This window comes from Sebastes umbrosus, chromosome 21 (genome assembly GCF_015220745.1).
Source record: "Sebastes umbrosus isolate fSebUmb1 chromosome 21, fSebUmb1.pri, whole genome shotgun sequence".
NCBI lineage: Eukaryota > Metazoa > Chordata > Actinopteri > Perciformes > Sebastidae > Sebastes > Sebastes umbrosus.
Window position 1 is genome coordinate 17783987 of NC_051289.1, and position 20147 is coordinate 17804133.

At 41.4% G+C, this 20147-nt stretch overlaps 1 protein-coding gene across 1 annotated transcript in view; it reads left to right on the forward strand.

Moving 5' to 3' along the window:
* The first annotated feature begins 692 nt into the window (after positions 1-692).
* mkxa (mohawk homeobox a) overlaps positions 693-20147 on the forward strand; it is a 32903-nt gene continuing 13448 nt past the window's right edge. The window contains exons 1-5 of the mRNA XM_037757333.1: positions 693-1154; positions 3023-3287; positions 6344-6503; positions 9786-9939; positions 13454-13882. Coding sequence (XP_037613261.1) covers positions 3106-3287; positions 6344-6503; positions 9786-9939; positions 13454-13882 — 925 coding nt within the window. The 5' untranslated portion in view covers positions 693-1154; positions 3023-3105. The remainder of the gene's footprint in view (positions 1155-3022; positions 3288-6343; positions 6504-9785; positions 9940-13453; positions 13883-20147) is intronic.

The window sequence follows — 20147 nt, forward strand, 5'->3', positions numbered from 1 at the left end:
TAGTTATAAAGGGCTCATTCTAAGCTTGCAAAACAATGTTGGCCACGGTCAGAGGACGCGAGGGAGACCGTAGCTTTGGTCTCCAGAGCTGGAGTCTCTGCTCTGCTCCTCTGCCTGCTTGCCTTCTCTCAGCTCGCTCAACCTCACGTTCATGCACGCACACTACACACTGCAGGAGACTTCGTAGCTCTGAGAATATCTAATGAATGTACAGTGGATGTTCCCGTGTCTTGTGAAGTGACCCGGCTCCGCAGCGAGAAACGTTATCGTCTCCGACCGGGTGCCAGTGTCTCCCTCCGACAGCGCTCGGAGACGATAACGTTTCTCGTTTCTGGCTTTTCCTGCTTCAGCCTCCGGGGCTGAAGCAGGAAAAGCCAACACTAGGATCAGCAGTGATTCATGGAGAGACCTTCGTCTGCTCAGCTAACATTACTGCCAAGCAGGTGAAATATAGAGTGATATTGTGGTTTTAGCTGACGTGTGTCGCCTCACTGTTTTGAGCGATGCTCGTTCATGTCTATTTAGAGCGAGCACAAGCGCGAGCAAAAGGACGCTGACTTTCGTTGAATTAACGGTCACAGGTGTCGCTGTTAACAAGCATTTCTGATTCTTACAAACAGTCCCTTTAAACCTTTGTAAAAGGTGTCTTTATTATATAAAGTGGTTGCAAGACTGATAACAACAAAGAAACATAATAAATTCCAGATAAACCCCTGAAGGCATCATTAGCTCTGTGAGGAGAAGGAGATGTTTTTCCATGTCTGGACACATTTGTTTCAAGAAAAAGTAACATCTTCAGCCTCCACCATGGACTCACTGATTCAGACAGCCTACTTTCTGCAGGTCTCTCTCTCTCTCTCTCTCTCTGTCTCTCTCTCTCCTCCTCTCTGCTGGCCGCGGCCCCAGAACCGGCCTAAAGCATCCACAGTATGTTCGCAGGCTCGGGCCTCGTACTAGGAAACATGAGCAGGGTGACATATTCAGAGTCCCGGGCGCTGAGGAGCAGGCCGAGGGATAAAAAGCGGAGGAGGAGACGGAGGTCCGTGTGGTTTGAGCTCAGGATCTCAGGACGGGAACATGTGAGCAGGGAATGGGAGACTGGAAACAGGATTATTGTTCTACACAGCAGAAGAGAGACGCAGGAAGGGAAACAGGTAAAACTGACTGAGACACACTGAAAGGTTGTTTTATAGGAGCTTTGACATGGTAGTCAGGGTTATTAAGGGCTGGAATCAGGGATATAGTGAAGGATAAACCACTTTACCCAACTTTGAATGGGCAGTATGAGTTCACACTGCTCTTTTATTCTGAAATTAGTTTTATAGATATAATATATAATATGGATTTAAATTCACTGCAAGTATGATGTTTTTGTTTATTTCACCACTACATGGTCCTGTAAGGCTACATATGTGGCAGCAGGGTGCTGATGGTGCGTCTTTTCAATAAACCTCTGCAGAGACATTTCAGTATGACTTTACATTATTCTGAAATTAATTTTTATAAACGACTAAATATAATATATAATATGGATTTTAAATCCCCTGCAAGTATGACACAGGGTGTCTCTGTTCCTCAATAAGGCATTTATAGTGATATCATGATATTTTGTGGTGTTTTATTATCTTGTATATTGTTGTCTTATAAGAAGAGCTGTAAGTGGCTTTACTTTAACTACACTGAGTTTCTGATTTGGGAGTTTAGAATATATTTATTTCTAATCTCTCATTTTCTATTCCTGCTGTGATGCTTTTTATATAGCTTCCTCTGGACTTGTTTCATAGCCCTATTCTGTAAAGGAAAACCAGAAGTTTAATTTCAGTTTCTTTGTCAGTCCCTTGTATGATGTTTTTGTTTATTTCACCACTACATGGTCCTGTAGTAGACTACATATTGTGTGGCAGCAGGGTGCTGATGGTGCGTCTAGATTCAATAATCAACCTCTGCAGAGACATTTCCACATTGAAAAGTGAAGAGGAAAAAACAAATTGTCACATTTCTGGAGGGGTTGTTTGTTTTGCATTAAATAATAAGGGAGAGAAGGCAACCAAAATAAAGCATTCAGGGGTTTGTAGAGACATGAGAATAGACAGGACAGACATGATCCAAGATACTTGAACTGGAATCAAAAGTTAAGTCAAGTTTATTTCTATAGCACATTTAAAACAACATGAGCTGACCAAAGTGCTTTACAGACATAGTACAGAACAAAAACAGGTCAACAGTGCAGACAACAAAATCTCACACATCCACAGACAGAGACCAAGATATAAAATCCATGAGTAAAAGACTCTTATAAAAACTGAAATCTATTTTTTTACAACCCAAAACCACTGAGTCTACTGAGATTTACTGTAGTAAATTATATGTTCTCCATAGTTGTTTGTTGAAAATAAAGTGGAAAATGTATTAAATAGACGAGTGGAATTGTTGTCACTTGTTCTATGCAAAAATCTGGAGAATAAACAGTCTTGTGATTATTAGGGGTTTTATACTGTGGCATTATTACGCACGAGTCAAATTAAGTGTATTTACCCATATTAGTTATAATGGACCTGCTGTCTGCACTGATAATCATTATTTGCTCCTTTCTGATAACTAACTGATGTTTGGATTTATTAGGCTTCACATAAATCCTTTTGTTATTAATTGGAGTTCCAAATGCGAATGTTTACAAGGAGCGACCTTATAATAATGACGCATCACAACAGCGCAGTTACGCACGATCCGCCTCAGCTCGAGACAGTGCAGGCTGCTTCATTCAGTGTGTTTGCAGCCTATGAGCAGGCATCATCACACACCATCACACACACACACACACACACACACACACCAGAGTTTAGGTGTCAAACTCATAATTTATCCAGGAAATGCGTGTGATTTCCAGGAGAAATATTAAGTGCTTATGTGGAGATGTTTTTTTTTCTGATGTTAGAGGATTTTTATTCCCAAAGGTGACATTTTTAGTTCACCACCACATCACAGTTTAAGTATATGTAAAGATTATTTTTTTGTTCCACAGGAGAGACGAGGGGACACTGTGACAAAAACCCGAGGAGATTTCTTTTTTTCCTTTTTTAATTTTTGCCAATATCTGGCCCAAAGATGAACACCATCGTGTTTAACAAGCTGAGCAGCCAGGTCCTGTTCGAGGAGAAGGCGAAGGAGGTGGAAATGAGCAGCAGAAACTATCTAGAAGTCATCGACGGGCAACATCCAGACCTCCTCTCCTCCAGCAACCAGACCATCATCAGAGACAACCAGGCCATCAGACACAGGAGGAGTGGGTATGTGGAGAACTTTCTGTTACACTTTTAGAATCAGAATCAGAATCAGAATCAGAACCAGAATGGTGTTTATTAAGTGGCTACATGGTTGCAGTCAGAATCAGAATCAGAATCAGAATCAGAATGGTGTTTATTAAGTGGCTACATGGTTGCAGTCAGAATCAGAATCAGAATCAGAATCAGAATCAGAATGGTGTTTATTGCCGGGTGTAAGAGGTATACACTAGGGAATTTGCTTTGGTTTTGTTGGTGCAAGTAAACTGTATAATAACAAAAGAATAGATAAAAACGTTAGAATAAAAAATAAGAATAAAAAAAATTGAAATTCTACCAATATACAATATACAAAATAAGCTATAAACAAAAATAAACATGATATAAACAGATGCAATGTGTGGCTTTTATTAACACGTGGATTAACTGATGGAGAACACCTCTATTTCATGGTTACTTCTCTCAGCATAAGTTAACACACCGAGAGAGTGATGGTTTTGTTATAGCAGAGCACCTTGTGCGTAAAATGAAGACCCACTCACACAATTTTACCACTCACAATGTTGTTTGGTTGCCCAGAAATCATTATAGATATTTAAATCAATTTCCTCCCCACAAACACTAACCATACACTTTCACGCAACACACACACACTTATCTTTTTTGATATATTTACTGTAGTTTTATTGTGTTTTATTATATATATCTTGTCCTAATTGTTTGTTATCACTATTCTGTAGTCATATTATTTCTTTATATTAATCTTGTCTCTCTAGGTGGAGGCTTCAGATAAGCCCAGTGGGTTTTTTTGCCTCTTCCTGCACTTTATATTATTCATTTATTTTTTGTTATGTTGTATAGTCTTAAATTGTGCAAAACAATTAAACAATAAACAAGACAGGATAAGAAATATCAAGCTGAGATATTCTTCTTCTTGGGTCAAAGTCCTATATGATTACATTGGTGATATGCATGAGCCTCCTTGAGTTATAATACATAACTATTAATTACATTTCAGATTGATAAAATAGTTTCTGCAGCTGTGAGTCAATTGCGCTTTTACGCACAAAACTCTGAAAATTCCCACAAGTAAGGTCTTTTATATGTCTAAAACTGTAACTACTTATGCGTCACAACGCAATGCTGAAGCACAAATTTGATTATCCAGTCCGACCTTTTTTCACGTGGCATTAATGCAACAGGATCTGATGGATCAGGGAATTCATATTTACCCTTATCCCCAAATCTGGTCCTCATTTGGGGTCTTGATGTTCACAGCTAATCTTAAAATTAATAAGTAGGTCAGCCGTGTTCGGCAGCATGTCCTATGGAGGTCTCCCATCTGTTTCCGATAAATACATTTGTCCTTCAACTCTCTGTGTGGTCTACTCAATCACATCAGGGCCCAAGTGTTTTTAAAAATATATGTATAAATAGTTTTGTTTATGTGACAGGGAGCAGGTGTAAGAAACCATCATGTCATTCTATTATTTGTTATGTGCATGTTTATTTGGTGATATCATAGCAGTGACCTTAAGAAGCCTCCTCAAGGAGCAACCTTCAATGATAATAAAGATTATGAGTTAGTGAACTTATGTGACTGTGCAGTGTCACCTCAAAGGAAAGCACCAGCGTTAATGAATAACATTAAATTATTAAACAGAGGTGTGTGCATGTGTTTCAGTGTTTAAACCAAAGTTGAGAACACGGAGTAAAAAATGTCCTTTCGGATGTTCGTACTGATCTAGATTACAAGGAAAATATTTGTAGAACATGAACCCCAGGCAGACTTGAGGTTAGACTAAAATATGTTACATCTGCAGTCAGTAGTGGAGCTTCTCGGTGAGATAAAGGGAGAAGCGGAGCACAGCACCATACTGACATCTACAGGTTCATAAAACCTGGAGCTAAGGTGAGACTGAGACCTTCACAGAGCAGGAGAACCATCAGTAGACGGACTGGAATGAAAAATGTTAGTAATCCATTAGGAACTCACAGGGTGTCTCTGTTCCTCAATAAGACATTTATAGTGAAATCATGATATTTTGTGGTGTTTTATCTTGTCTATTGTTGTCTTATAAGAGCTGTAAGTGGCTCTACCTGACACTGAGTTTCTGATTTAGGAGTTTAGAATATATATATTTTTAATCTCCCATTTTCTATTCCTGCTGTGATGCTTTTTATAGCGTCCTCTGGACTTGTTTCACAGCCCTATTCTGTAAAGGAAAACCAGAAGTATAATTTCAGTTACTTTGTCAGTCCCTTGTGTGAAAGGCTTGGCTGTGACTGTGACCCGGCTACATTGTTCTCGATCCACTTCTCCTGGGTGTGAAATGTTAATCTGGCAGAAAAAAAAAAAAAAAAAAAGTGCGTCTGAACAAAATGTTTTTGTTTGTTTCACTGCAGCGTGTTGGCGGTTTGTGGGACACGCAATGAAAAATAAACAGCGAGTGGCCTTGTATCTCTCTCTCTTTGCCACTGTCTGCCTCAGTCTTGCAATGTCTCACTGTCTTTTTAATCCAACCTCTTTTAGCTTAATTGCAGTGCTCTGGGTGAGAAAATTGCATACTTGTTCACTTTATTTGTCATGACTAACAGATTCAGACAACATGCTCGGTCCACTCTGGACTCCCAATAGCAGCTGCACAACATTGTTTGGTTCACTTCAATAAACAACATAATCCTGTTTCTCTTTTATGGCTTTAGGACCAGCTTTTACTTTAATTTGTAAAATGAGAAATTGAAATCTCGACAACATTTTATCCTGATATAATGAACTCCTGATGTTACTGTTAAATACAGAATGGGTTCATGTCAAATCATCCGTCTTGCACCTGTGAAGAAAGACTAAATCCTGCATGTTTATTTGTTGGCAGATTATAAATTAAGTCATTTGTAAAAAGAATAAATGTGCTAGACAGAAAAGAACAAACAATCCAGGTTTAGATTAAATAAAATCCTCCAAAATGTGTCCCATTAATCACATACAGATGGCGTATCTAGGTTTTATGTGTACATTTATGTAATATCTTCATGACATTATTCTACGTGCTCCTCCACAGGGGTCGTCCCAGCGGCGGTAAAGTGCGGCACAAGCGTCAGGCTCTGCAGGACATGGCGCGGCCGCTCAAGCAGTGGCTCTACAAGCACCGGGACAACCCCTACCCCACCAAGACGGAGAAGATCCTGCTGGCCCTTGGCTCGCAAATGACCCTGGTGCAGGTGAGTCTACTTTCTGGTCTTGTCAGGTGAGAAAAAAAAAGAGAAAAAGTGTGATCAGTGAAGGAGAAAAGTGAAATTTGATTTCTGTGGTTGAGTTTCTGTCTAAAAAGTGGATTTTGACTTGCATTCGCAATTAGCAGGCTGTGAGTAGAAAGTGTTTTTACATCTTGAGCTGTTTATTTTACAGCTCTCGTGCAGTAGTGGTTGATGTTATTTCTAGTTTCTTCCAAATGCAACAGTAGGCGATTCTGTTCATCTTTTTTATTTCACTCAAATGTGACAAAATGTCTATAAATCAAATTTGGAGTTATATAAATCAGTGGTTCCCAACCTTTTTGACCCCTGACCCCTCTACTTGATCACTCTCGTTATGTGAACAAAAAGTGATTTTCTTATATTGTCAATTTTAGAGGCACAAACAGGAAACACTTCAGAATTTCACAAGAAAATCGAGAAAAATAAACTTAATTTTGTGTAGCAAAAATGTATTTTCGTCTTTGTTCTCCTTTGGTTTGTCTCTAAAATCCTCAAATTTATTGGTCCCGACCCGCAGGTTGGGAATCACTACTCTAGGTATAGTTATACTGTAGTTCTGATATTCTTATATGCTATTGCACCCTCTACTGATAATACAAGAGCACAGTGGACAGCTTGACTGTAGCGACTGACAGACTGGCCACCGAGAGGAAAACCCAGTGGCGAATACGAGTGTGTTTTGTGTCTGGCGCTCGCAGCTGTGTGTGTACAGTATCATCTGGCTGACAAGGTCACTGATATGGCCTCAGAACGTCTGCGGCGGCTTTTTCGGGCCGCCGGCCACGCTGCTTAATCTGGTTCTCATTTAGGGAGCCTGATGGAGCTGTTTGTTTTGGTGAGGGCGAGCGGAGTGCAGAGGAATGCTTTGTATTGGACACCGGGATGCTGGGCTGCGAACACACACATGCTCGCACAACCTCACACACACACACACGCATACGTTTAAGCTGACACCCAAATACCAGCAGCAGGGGTCAAAGGTCAGTAGATGAGGGTGATGACAGGCAGGTTAATTATTTTCACCACATTTTCCAACATTGAGGAGTTTCTTCTTCTTCTGTGGGTACATTTGTGAGTTTTTTTTTTTTTTACTTTTTACCTTTTTTTTATCATCCTTTGATTTTCTGTTGATTCAGTTTGTTTTGCTGAGACGATTAGTCGACTAATTGAATACTTGATCGACAGAAAATCGCCAAAAGTTGTTATAATCGTTTCATCGCTTAAGTTATTTATCATGTAAAATGTCTTTACATTCTGTTTTAAATGTGAGAATATGCTAAGAATATCAGTATATGCAAATATAAATGACATAAAAATGTAATATCTTTTGGGTTTTGGACTAATGGTGAAACAAAACAAGTGATTTAATGACATCACCTTGAGTTCTGGAAACGTGTGCTGGGTGTTTTTCACTATTTTTAGACATTTTATTGACTAAAAAAATTAATGGATTATTGGAAAAAAAATCAACAAATGATTCAAATGCGGGCTGTCAATTGATTAAAATATTAAATTGTGATTAATCACATGATTGTCCATAGTTAATCGTAATTAATCGCAAATTAATCACATTTTTCATCTGTTCAAAATGTACCTGAAAGGGAGATTTGTCAAATATTTAATACCCCAAACTGCCCCAAACTGCATGTGATTATCATAAAGCGGGCATGTCTGTAAAGGGGAGACTTGTGGGTACCCATAGAACCCATTTTCATTCACATATCTTGAGGTCAGAGGTCAAAGGACCCCTTTGAAAAAGGCCATGACAGTTTTTCCTCGCCAAAATGTAGCATAAGTTTGGACCGTTATTTAACTTCCTTCAAGACAAGCTAGTATGACATGGTTGGTACCAATGGATTTTTCTAGTTTCATATGATATCAGTATATTCACTTTAGCTTTAAAACTGAGCCCGATACAACCTAAAAATGCCAAGTAATGTGTTAAAGAATTAGTGGCGTTAAAACAAATTTGTGTTTGTGTTATCGTGTTAACTTTGACAGCCCTAATTCAAATATGAAAATAAATGTTAGTTGCAGCCCAAGGTGTCATTCTTTTTACTGCCTGTGGAGCCTAAGGACTACCCAGTTCTTCCACTGTTTAGTCCAATAATGTAGAATGCATCACTTCCTGTGCATTTTCCCCTGGAGACACCCACCTGGCACCAGGTGTTTAAAAGCAACTAAATCTGTCATGTTTTAGTAAAAACAGCCCAGTTTTTCCATCCAAACATTGTAAATTATTTCTTTAAAGTTTGTGAATAATACTTCGGTGCCATCTCTCCATCACAAATCCCTCGGCGTGCCTGCATGCCGTCTCCTCTACGGTACATACAGTACAGACAGTCCACGGGTGAAGGCGCTGGTTTGGCCCCCTTTTTTAATCTCTCTGGGTGTCATCTGAGCAGGCGTGCCATCCCTTCCTCTCTCTCCTCTCACCCCATTGACAGCCGTCTTTCCTCCAGTCCTCATTAGCGGGGGCCGTCCCACGCCTCGCCTTGCCTCGTCTCACCTCGCCTCCCCTCCGGGCCAAGCCACATGTACGAGATGCCGCCTTCCCCCCGGAGTGCCACAGCGCTGGGCTCGACACAAAGGGATGTGGGATGGTCCCAGTTAACGAGAAACGCGATACTGGAAGAGGGGATCAGAAAAATAAGTACTCTAGCATAAGGCCCCCGTCCCAGCCCCTTCATAAGCCGCTTGAAGTCTATTGAGCATGAAAAGTTATTCTAGTATAACATCTAATGGTCTCCCTTCCCAGTGAAAGGAAGAGCGCCGGCTCAAGTGTCTTTTTTATTGCGTCTTGAAGACAGTGTTGGAAAATATGTATTATTGAAGGGAGGCTGTGCGAGTCCAGAATAAGCACGGGGGACGCACATCTCGGTCGGAACATTGGTTAATGAAACGTTTCGTTCGCTGGCCGTTGGGCGTTTGGAGGGTGTTGAATGTTTCTACATGGCGTTGATACAGAAAAGATGCATGCTGGGGTGTCTCTCTGGAGCGTCTGGGATGTTTCTTAAATCTGTTCCAGATAGAGAGAGCTGCTCTGCAACCTGACTCTGTCTTTTGCTGTCTTCGGTCTCTCTTGGTTTTTCTGAATGAGGCTGATGGGAGGCAGAGACCAGACGTTTTCATAGACCAGTCTTTGTTTTGCTATGGATGTGCAAGGCGTTTGGAATCCAAACAATAACATATGTTTCTATTTGCTGTGTCTTCCCCACTTCCTTCTATTTCTCTTTTTTCTCTCAGGTGTCCAACTGGTTCGCGAATGCCAGGAGGCGACTGAAGAACACGGTGCGTCAGCCAGACTTGAGCTGGGCGCTGAGGATCAAGCTCTACAACAAGTACGTCCAGGGCAACGCCGAGAGGCTGAGCGTCAGCAGCGAGGACAGCTGCTCAGACGGTACGGCAGCAACCTTTTCTTTCTTCCAACTTCCATTCAAAGTTAAAAGAGGATAATTCACAAACCTCCTTGTGGCCCCAGACCCTCACACTCACTTTCACTGTATAGCAGGGGGCGGCTGCTCATTTGACTAAGTGCAATTTTTTTCATACTCTATATATATTAGGGCTGTCAAAGTTAACGCGATAATAAAGCATTAACACAAATTCGTTTTAACGCCACATTTAAAGGCATTAAACAGGCTCAGTTTTGCAGCTAGAGAGATACTGGTATCATATCAAACTATAAAACCTAAAGAATCCATTGGTACCAACCAATGTCTTACTAGCTTTTCGCGAAGGACGCTAAATAACGCTCCAAAGTTACGTGAAATTTTGGCCAAGACAAACTGGCATGGCCATTTTCAAAGGGGTCCCTTGAGCTCTGACATCTCCATTAATAAATATATACATACATTTGCATAAAGCAAGCATATTTGTCCACTCCCATGTTGATAAGAGTATTAAATACTTGACAAATCTCCCTTTAAGGTACATTTTGAACAGATTCAAAATATGCGATTAATCTGGGATTAAATAAAATTTGTGACTAAATTTGTTTTGATACGATATCGATTGACAGCCCTAATATATATTCACATATATCTGTCTCTCCTTCTCTCTCTCACACACACATACAAGCTGCCTCTCTCTCTCTATTAAAAACATTTTAAATATCATTATTTATTTAGCACACCAGCAGTGTTAGTTATCTGATTTTTATCTGTGACCTTTGACCTGTTATGGTTACTTGTAATGTGGTTATTCTTCAGTTCTCTTCTATTGATATTTGCTCTAGAGATGAAACCAAAAGCTACGTCACACAATCTACATCTGAGTCTGAGTCATTTCATTTGTTTAATTGGCAGGATTTAACACAGCTATCCATTTTATAAGCACGGTGGAAATCTTTTCCATTTGCGTAACTGCTCTATCCATCTATCTGACGGCTGATCACATCAACTTCAGTTATAAATTGGTCCCGTACCCTGGTGTGAACCTCATGCTCTTTGTACACAGTGACCGAGGATAATCTCCTTACATCATGCTTCTTGTGCCCCACGAAATTCAAATCTAGAATTATGACATGAAGCGAAGCCAAAGGTCCGAGCCATGTCCCTCTGTGCGCGTCCTAAAGCGGCCTGGTGCATGCAGGGCCATGTTCTGGGGTGTATATAAATGGCGAGTGTGTGATCCAGCCGAGAGACGCCGAGGCCAGCGGGCCCGCGACACGCTGTCATTAAGACACCCCGCTGAGCCGACCTCTGTCTCCCAGCCTGCAATTGAAAAGGAGCAGCTCCTCTGTCAAGCTGTGTATTTACAGCGACTGCCTGCACTGACGGCACTGAAAACATGGTCAGGGAGCGCACAAAAAATATGAAACATACATACTCACGCAGTGAGAGAATGAACAGAAAGGAAGAGCGCTGCGGTGTCAGTGATCTCTAATTAAATTTTTTCGGCTGAGCGTGTGGCTGACAGAGGAATGTGCGCATGGTGTTTGCATTGTGTCCGCCACAGGCCACTGTACCACCGGAGGCTCTGTATATCTCCCTGACTCTTCTCCCTGTCACATTATGGTTATGAAGCTATCCGCAGCCTGCTCCCACTTCTGACCCATGCACTAAAAAGCCCTCCATTATGTTTTTAAGCCTATGCTTTTGTTCCAGAGGCTATTTACGGGGCCAGGTCTGACCCCACTGACTCGGCCTATACATTCCTCTTACTGTCCTGAAATGGTCCAGCTTGTTTTGGAGCTACAGTAGGGAGAAAATGCTGTTTTTTTTGTGTGGGATCTGGAGCGGACACGCTGTCATGTACTGTAGGTGTTGAAAAAGGAAGTTTTATTTAAAAAGGTGGCAGACCTAGAGGTAAAAGGAACGCTATTATGGGATTATAATGATTCAATGTATTATCGCTGGTGTGGTTTCACAGGAGATGCTGAAGAACTCGCTGTACTGCAAGGAGAGCAAGTACGCTACCTCCATGTGTTTCTGATAAATGGGAGCTATAATTTAAATTTGGCCCAGACTGAATCAAAACTTCCAACCTGCCCAAATTACAAAATTACAGTCTTGGCAGGGACAGTATCTCGAGTGAACTTCTCCCTGATTTCCCCCCCTGCCAGAGGATATCTGGTTTTTCAGTACAGTGTTTTATCTCCCCCCCTGCCGCCCCCCTTCCTCCCCTTTCTTTCATCAGGTAGGGACCTTTTGCTTTAATTCAATCTCTCCGGCTGCACAGCGCCCTGGAAATTATTTATTTCTGCAGGGGAATAGAGGGGCAATGTGGTCTTGATGGAGAGGAAATAGGCTACCATCCGTTATGGTTTGGTAATGCCTCTTAAGTCTCGGCTCTGGGCTTTCTGCTCTTGAGGCGATGCCAACAGGAGGGCAGGAGCGCCAGGTTGAAATCTCCCTGCCCTGGTATTTAGATTCAAGATTAGCTCAGAATAACCAGACTGTGAGTCAGTGGGGATGAACATGCAGAAGTTAGTTCGATTTAAACCGGAGACGCATTTTACTGAAGAATATGCGTGTGATTGCGCACAGAGGACGATTGGCATGATTTTTTTGCATGATGTTATAGTCATTTGAAAATGAATTAACCTTTATGTATTGGCAGTGTGCAATAATGTGCATTTAAAATGTAATATATAGAGTATACAGTATATAGGTTCTGTGTTATAAATACAACGGGGCTGAATGGGCCTCCTTTGGCTTTAATGCATTACATAACTAATAAACTGTACATGTCGTCATTTTTAGCTTATGTACAGTTAATCAGTGTTCAATAATGAACATTTTGAATGGAGTTTGTACTGTATACAGGTGCTGAGATATAAGAACATTGGATGTCTTTAGAGACTGCTTTTAAAAGGTGGGGCCATCTGTGATCTGCAGAAACCTAAGTCAGGTCATGAGAGAAAACGTTTTTAGAAGGGCTTGGAAAAATAGCATTTTGACACTAAAACATACATACTTTGACCAAAATTTGTATGTTCGGATTTGAATACATAAGGAACACCACTGTGAAGCTACAGAATGATATAAAAACCTAAAAAAAATAATAACGGACCTTCCCTTTAACTATTACGAAATTTGTTTTATTGCAACAGTTAAGTTATTAACTTACTATTAATCAATAAGAAAAAGCATCCAGTCGTCTACAAAGAATGACACACAATTTGACATAAATTAAATGTGTTTAAAGATAGACAGATAAGATCTATAAGATATTCACGTTTTATGAAAACACAAGAAACTACATACAATTATGTACATATTGATATATGAACAGTATATGTAGGTTTTTGAGTTCCAGGTGAGCAAAAAAGGCACAGATGGATAAAAACAGGAAGAAACATGCAAGACAATATGAGTGTCAATGATTAAATCTAGGAAAGATGCCGTTTGCTTTGGAAATTTCTGCATCTAAATGACTTTTTTCTGATTTTCCCCTCCTTGATGGCGTAGACGGGGACAACCCTCAGAGGACACAGAGCAGCCCCGAGCAGCTCAACAAGCCCATGTACCAGAGCGTGATCAAGAAGGAGGGCTCCTCCATGGTTGGCATGGGAATGGGCATGGGCATGGGCATGGGCATGGGCATGGCCATGGGTATGGGCATGAGCATGGGCATGGGCATGAACATGAGCATGGGCATGGGAGCGGGGCTGCGCTCGGCCGCCTCCCTGGCCGAGGACTACGTGTCTCCGCCCAAGTACAAGAGCAGCCTGCTGCACCGCTACCTGAACGACTCGCTGCGCCACGTCATGGTGGCCAATGCCGTCATGGACGCCCGCAAGAGGAACCACTCCGGCTCCTTTAGCTCCAACGAGTACGACGACGAGCTGCTCTCGCCGTCTTCCTCCGAGGCCGAGGCGAACTTTGTTTATCGGGCTGGTAAGTAGCCACATTTCTTGCATTCTTTCCCTTCAAGAGTCTCCCTCGCACACACGACATCCTTCACTTTTGTTCTTTCTCGTCCCCCCTTCCATCTGCACATTTTGTTTTAATTCCTGCAGCTGGTCCATTATTTCCAACTGTCTGTCTTTCTCTATATTACACTGCTGCTGTCTGCTCACACTTTCTTCCACCTCCCTACATTTGACATGATGTTTGGTGTTGCCAAATGCGACTACTGAAATGGAGATGCAGTCAAGAGGGCCCAGAGCTTTTAAAAAATATATTTGCGTCAGGCCCAGTGTGTCCAAAACACTCTATCACACATTCACATATGCAGAGCAGAGGAGCTCATGTACTGTCACTTCACACAAGAACACGGGCTGTCTCTCACCCACTCCAACCGAGCAGAGAAGGAATTCCTCCCAGCCAGCTCCCCGACCAGGCTTTAGCAGGCCAGACACAACAAGGCCATGTGGAACATGCTCACTTTCAGACTACTGTTTGGCACGCCTTTGATCCTGCCATGAGGTCCCGCTGAGAGAGCGGGGGCAAGGCAAATGGGCGGTGTGTTTGTGTGTCGGCAGACCGCGTGTGTGTGTGATCCGTAGAAAGCATGCATATCTTTTTTTTTAGATGGAAGGAGTATCACCTTTAAAGAAAAGTAATAACAAAAAAATACTGCAAAACAAAGTCCAATCTCTCAATATAGGCCACACTGTTCTGGTATTCGGACTCATAATGCTCTCTCTCGTCAGAAACAGTTATTTTCGGTCATTCATTTTTCTGCAGAATGAAAAACACATTCCAGCGATGAAGTGTTTCTTTGATTTTGTCAAAGCTACAGCTTTATTGTCCTTTTTTTTGTTGTTTCTGTTTCTGGGTTTTGACATCTACCGGAAGGAAATAATCTTTTAAAAAATGTCGCCTTATGGACTTTATTACTGGCACGTGTTTTTATTCTTATTTAAGTGTCTTTGTTGTACTGCAGTTCATTTCAAGCTTGACTCAACATTGTGAACTTTTCAAAATCATTGTAATCCAACTAAAGGTGAAAAGAAATATATGGCACAACTTGAGTAGATGTAAATACAAATAAATGGGATGTATTCACTGGAAAATATACAAGAATGTATTAGAACCAACTAATAGTTTATCATTAATTTAATATAAATTAGGGCTGTCAATCGATTAAAATGTTTAATTGCAATTAATCACGATTGTCCATAGTTAATTGCAATTAAGTTTTAACACAACTTGCGATTTTTACCTTTAGCGGGCTAAGTTTTAAAGCTATGAGTTAAAGTCTTGTGACTTGAAATGATAGAATTACTCAAAAGAAGCATCATAAGTATATTAGTGGACTTCCCAGCATGCTTTGTTTGAGGGTTAAAACTCTCGCAGAGACATAATTTGAAGAAGAAAATACGTGATGGAAACTTGTGTCCTGTGTCCTGTTTTGTTAACACAGTTACCGGGATGTTATATTTGTCTTAGGCAGCAGGGAAACTAGTGTTTTTAAGTTGAACCAGCTTAAAATATTTCACAGTGATGTAATTGATCTTCTCCAAAACTGTGAATGTACCTTGCAAAAGCCTTCACAACGCTTCAGCTCGCAACTAAGCTGCGAACAATCAAGGTCAGATCTGTCCGAGTTCTTCTCTTCAGCTGAGAACACTGACTCTTTGTTCAGGCGGACTTCACAAGCAATAGTGATGTTTTCACTTTCTGATGGGCAGCACCCGGAGGGGGGTGGGTTCGAAGGTGTAGGTGACGGAGTGACGAAGGCTTTGTGCGGGTGAAGAGCAGATTTTATTGTGTTCCATTCAAAGCTTATGGACAAATGTGGTTCATATTATCTGAGCGTGGAGGAGGGTGTGTGTTGGGTTTGTATGAAATGCATCAACGGCTGCGACAGTTAAAAATCCTCCCGATTGAAGAACTTGAAACCCTGTGACCTGAACGAACATCAGGCTTTTTCACATCGAGGCACCTGCTGGGACTCACAGATGGAGAAAGAAAGAAAGAGATGGATAGACCAAGTGAGACTAATAACTCCCTCTCTACCACATTTTAATAAGAGAAATCCCTAAAAAAGGATTAATTCACCTGGCCGGCCTGCTGTTTTTAATAGAGAGTAACTATTTTATCTCTATGGTTAATATCATTTCTTGGCGCTGACGTCTCCCTCTTGGATTTCTCGGGCTCTGGCACTTTTACAGAAGTGTTCCTCTGTTACATGCAAGAGAAGCTTTTTGAATCCGCACATGGAAAGTTCTCCGAGGCGGTGTTGACTCATGGGATCGAACACCTGCTGCTGGGGCCCTCCGATGCGATCGCCCAGTTGAACAAACGAAACAAAAGGAAAGTCGAGAAAATGAAATTTTAATTCCACATCTGATCTCGCCGACGCAGACAGAGCAAATGAAAGAGGGAGGCAGAGAGAAATCATTTTAAGCTCGGGTTTGCATCATTTCCTCTGTCGTTTTTTTTCTCTCTCCTGTGGCTGCACATTCCAGATATTTTTGTAGTGAACGCATTCCTCTTTTACAAATAGTTTTATTGTGTTTTATTATAAGAGAAAAATGTTTCCCTGAGTAGCAAAAGTTCACATAAATCTGTACTTAAATCAGTAAAACACAGAGAAAGAAATCCAATTTAAGCTCTGTGAATGTTCCCCTCACTTTTGACAAAATGTCTGACAATTTAGGGAGGAAAAGAATTTGAGAGAGCACAAACGGTGTCTCTTCGCACATTCTTTCGACGAATCCCCGCCCAAAAAAACGGTCGGGATTGGTCAAAGCGAAAGTGGCGTGCCTGGCAACCATCATCCCATTGGCTAAATGTCCACTAATGGGCCGGTTGGCTGTTGTGGCCGCAGCCTGAGCCCACAGTGTTATCTGTGACTACAGAGGGCAGTCAGACGTGGCAGGAGATGGAGAGTGTAGATTTACCCCAGTGGAAACTGCTGGCTTGAAAGGACTCACACACACACACACACACACACACACACACACACACACACACACACACACAGTCATGTACCACTCACAAGCCTCATACAAGCACACACATCCAGTATAAACACCCACACGCACACACACCTACAGTCCAAAGCCCTGTGGGGAATTTCATTGAACACAAGGAGCAGTAGAATTCCATCACACATGCCAGGGATTTCATGCCAAATTACCCTTTAATGGGATATTAAATGGCAGGAATCTGGCTCAATGTTTTTCTTCTTGCTCCGTACCAGACTCTCGCCCCGTCCGATATCGTATAGATCATTATACGCCAAATAACTCCCAACGTTTCTGCGGACAGAGACCGAGAGATCTCGGTCAGACGTTTTACACGAGGTTGACACCGGTACGTTTTCTCAGGTTTCTCTCCTTTATGGACTCTGGTTACAGCTGAGTACAGTGGCCTGGTGGTGAGCGTAGAATGCTGGCCAATTCTTCCATTGATGTGGAAAAGCATCAATAGCTGAAAACAAGTCGGTGGCCACCGGCAAGTTTCCAATAATTAGATTTGAGTGTGCCTCTTTAAAAAGTGCATCTAAATTAAGATGACATTTTTCTGAGCCTACAGCCATGCCAGTAGCTCTGTGAGATAAATGGATGCTAAAATGCTCAGAATGAAAATGCTAACATCCTGATGTTTAGCACCTTCTTGTGTAACATTTGCTAATTAGCTCTAAACACACGAGTACACATGAGGCAAATGGGAATGTCATTAGTTTTGCAGGTGTTTGGTCATATTTTGGGCACATGTTGACCCCATGATGGTGCTACATGAAAAGTCAGGAGATCACCAAAGTTATTACGGTTCTTTCAAAGCCAAAGGTGGACTAGAATTTGTGCACCCAATTTCAGGGCAATCCATTCAATAGAGTGCTGCAGGGATGACGTATTTTTGTAGGCCAACCAAGAAAAAAGCATCGCCCTGGTTCCCTCGACAAAAAGCCAATTTTTCCGTTGGGTTTTGGATTATTGCAGAAAATAAGCTCTGTGGCAAACACACTTTTATGATACTTACACGTTTTGTTCAGCGAGATAATCTTCACAAAGGAACACCACTTATATGGTTTTTGGAAGTGTGAATGCAATCGCCAGAAGTAAAAAGCTAACGTTAGGCTATAAACGAACTGCACCACGGTCGCACGAACGCGAGTATACACAACGAGGCTGTAAAGGCGGACGAGTTGGCATGATGACGTTTTGTAGTCTCATTTAGCCACTTGTTTTTAAAGACATAAACAAGCTTTAAAATTCACAAGTGGGGTATTTATTGATGTATTTTATGTTGTAGAACAAAACGTTAAAATCTCTTCAGTTTGTGTTAACCACAGACCTTATTTCAGGCACCTAACTAAAAACCCATTAAAAAAAACCCCATTGATTTCCAGATGATAGCTGGATAGGGATTACTGAAGTTACTAAAATAATTCCGAAGGGAACATGAATATCTGCAACGGCTAAAAAATGGAATTTGTTCATACTGCCAAAACAGGCTAATTATTTACCGTTTATTATACCGCATCAACCGACATCTAACATCATAGAATGCAGCAGTCACTTTTATTTTACAGCATTAGATATTTCTAAGTCAAATGCAATCCAACACACAGTTTTCTTAGAACTACATTCAATGAAAACAACAGTGTTTGACGGCAGCCGCTGGGCCTTTTTCAGAATTAGGTCACAGTGAGCGCCAGACAGTTATTGAATCCTGGAGAGTTCAGTGGCACTTAAGGAGTTTCTGGAGTCGTCCAGGTGAATGGAAGAAAAAGTCATCTTAATGTGGAAAAAAAGAATGTTTGGATTTCTTGCCTTGGGGTAGAAATGATAAAAAAGAGATTTCTATCATGACTGTTTTCATATTTTTGACTAACAAGATATACTTAACTGGATTTCCTTTAGCGCTTATGTCTCTCTTGTTTCCTCTCCGAAGAGAAACCCAACTGTGATGATTTATGCAGCAGCGTTGTTGAGCGATGGTGGCTGTTGTGTCTGATTCAACACGCTCGCTGACTGATGAGCGGCGGTGTAATTTACTTTAGGCCACAGAGCAACGGGGGAGACAATGCTCGACGCGGGGCCTGCTCGGTGACAATGAGCCACTCCCGGACAGTGATGGATGAGGACTCCTCGTTCTTAGGAATCCAGAGATGTGGATAGACTGGCTAGGATTTGCTCTTTCCACAGTTTCATAGGAAAGGAGAAAGGGAAGACGGAGAGAGGAGGGGGTTGGGGATGTTGTTCCAAGACAGCCGCTTTTGCCAAGACTCATTGGGTTCAGGTTGGGCTTTAGGAATCAGTGTGGAAGGGATGAGAGGAGGGAGGCACTTGTTCCATCCAGATCTAAAGTTGAGTTTCTCCAGCAGTGGCCTGTTGGGAGAATAAAGACAGCATGGTGGCAGTGACTAAGAGACCGTGGTTGGAAGAAGTGAGCGTGTGTGTTGTTGTATTTCTTCTCATAAAGATAGGGAGAAGAGGGAAATCTGTGAGAGCAGTTGACCAGGCCTCACTTTATTAAAGGGCTGTTTTAGCAATAGGATTTGGATTTATGGGTTGGGGTAGAATAGCAATTAAACTGTGGCGGAGGATAAAGCTCTTATGCATATTTTTCATATTTTGTTCTCATTTTTGCATTTACCTATAGTGGTGTCTGGCCATGTAAATTGTTTTTGAATATCCACCTCTGAAAGTTCTTCCAGTGCAATAGAGATGATTGCATTTTATTTGAGCTCCAAACATTTTTATTTTAATTTTAAATTTAAATTTTAAAAACTCAACAGCAAGGTGTCTTTCCAAAAACAGTGTCCCCGTTAAGCTGCATCATCCAGAGACCTCACTGCCAACTGTTTTCTCTTGTAGAAAACTAGTTGAATCAGGGAACCTTGCTTTTGGCATGCCATTTGTACGTCTTTTAGTCTGTTCGAAATGTATTGTAAATACACCCGGGTAAATATGTTACACTCAGAACACATAGAATAAAAAAGTGAGAAAGACTGCTTATAGCGGGCGGAAGGGGAGGTGGATGGATCCAACAAACACAGGACTTTTAACCGGGAGTTGAGAAGTAACTTCAGTGACGTTTGAGACATGGTTTTTAGTGATGTTAGTCAGTTTTCATTGCTGTAAGCACAACAAATGAAATCCCATTTGCCTCAATTGTATTATGCGTGAGGAGGAAACGTGAGAGTCAGCTATCTAATCTATCTGAATGGCTACATATCACGAGGGGTATGTTGAATAAATGT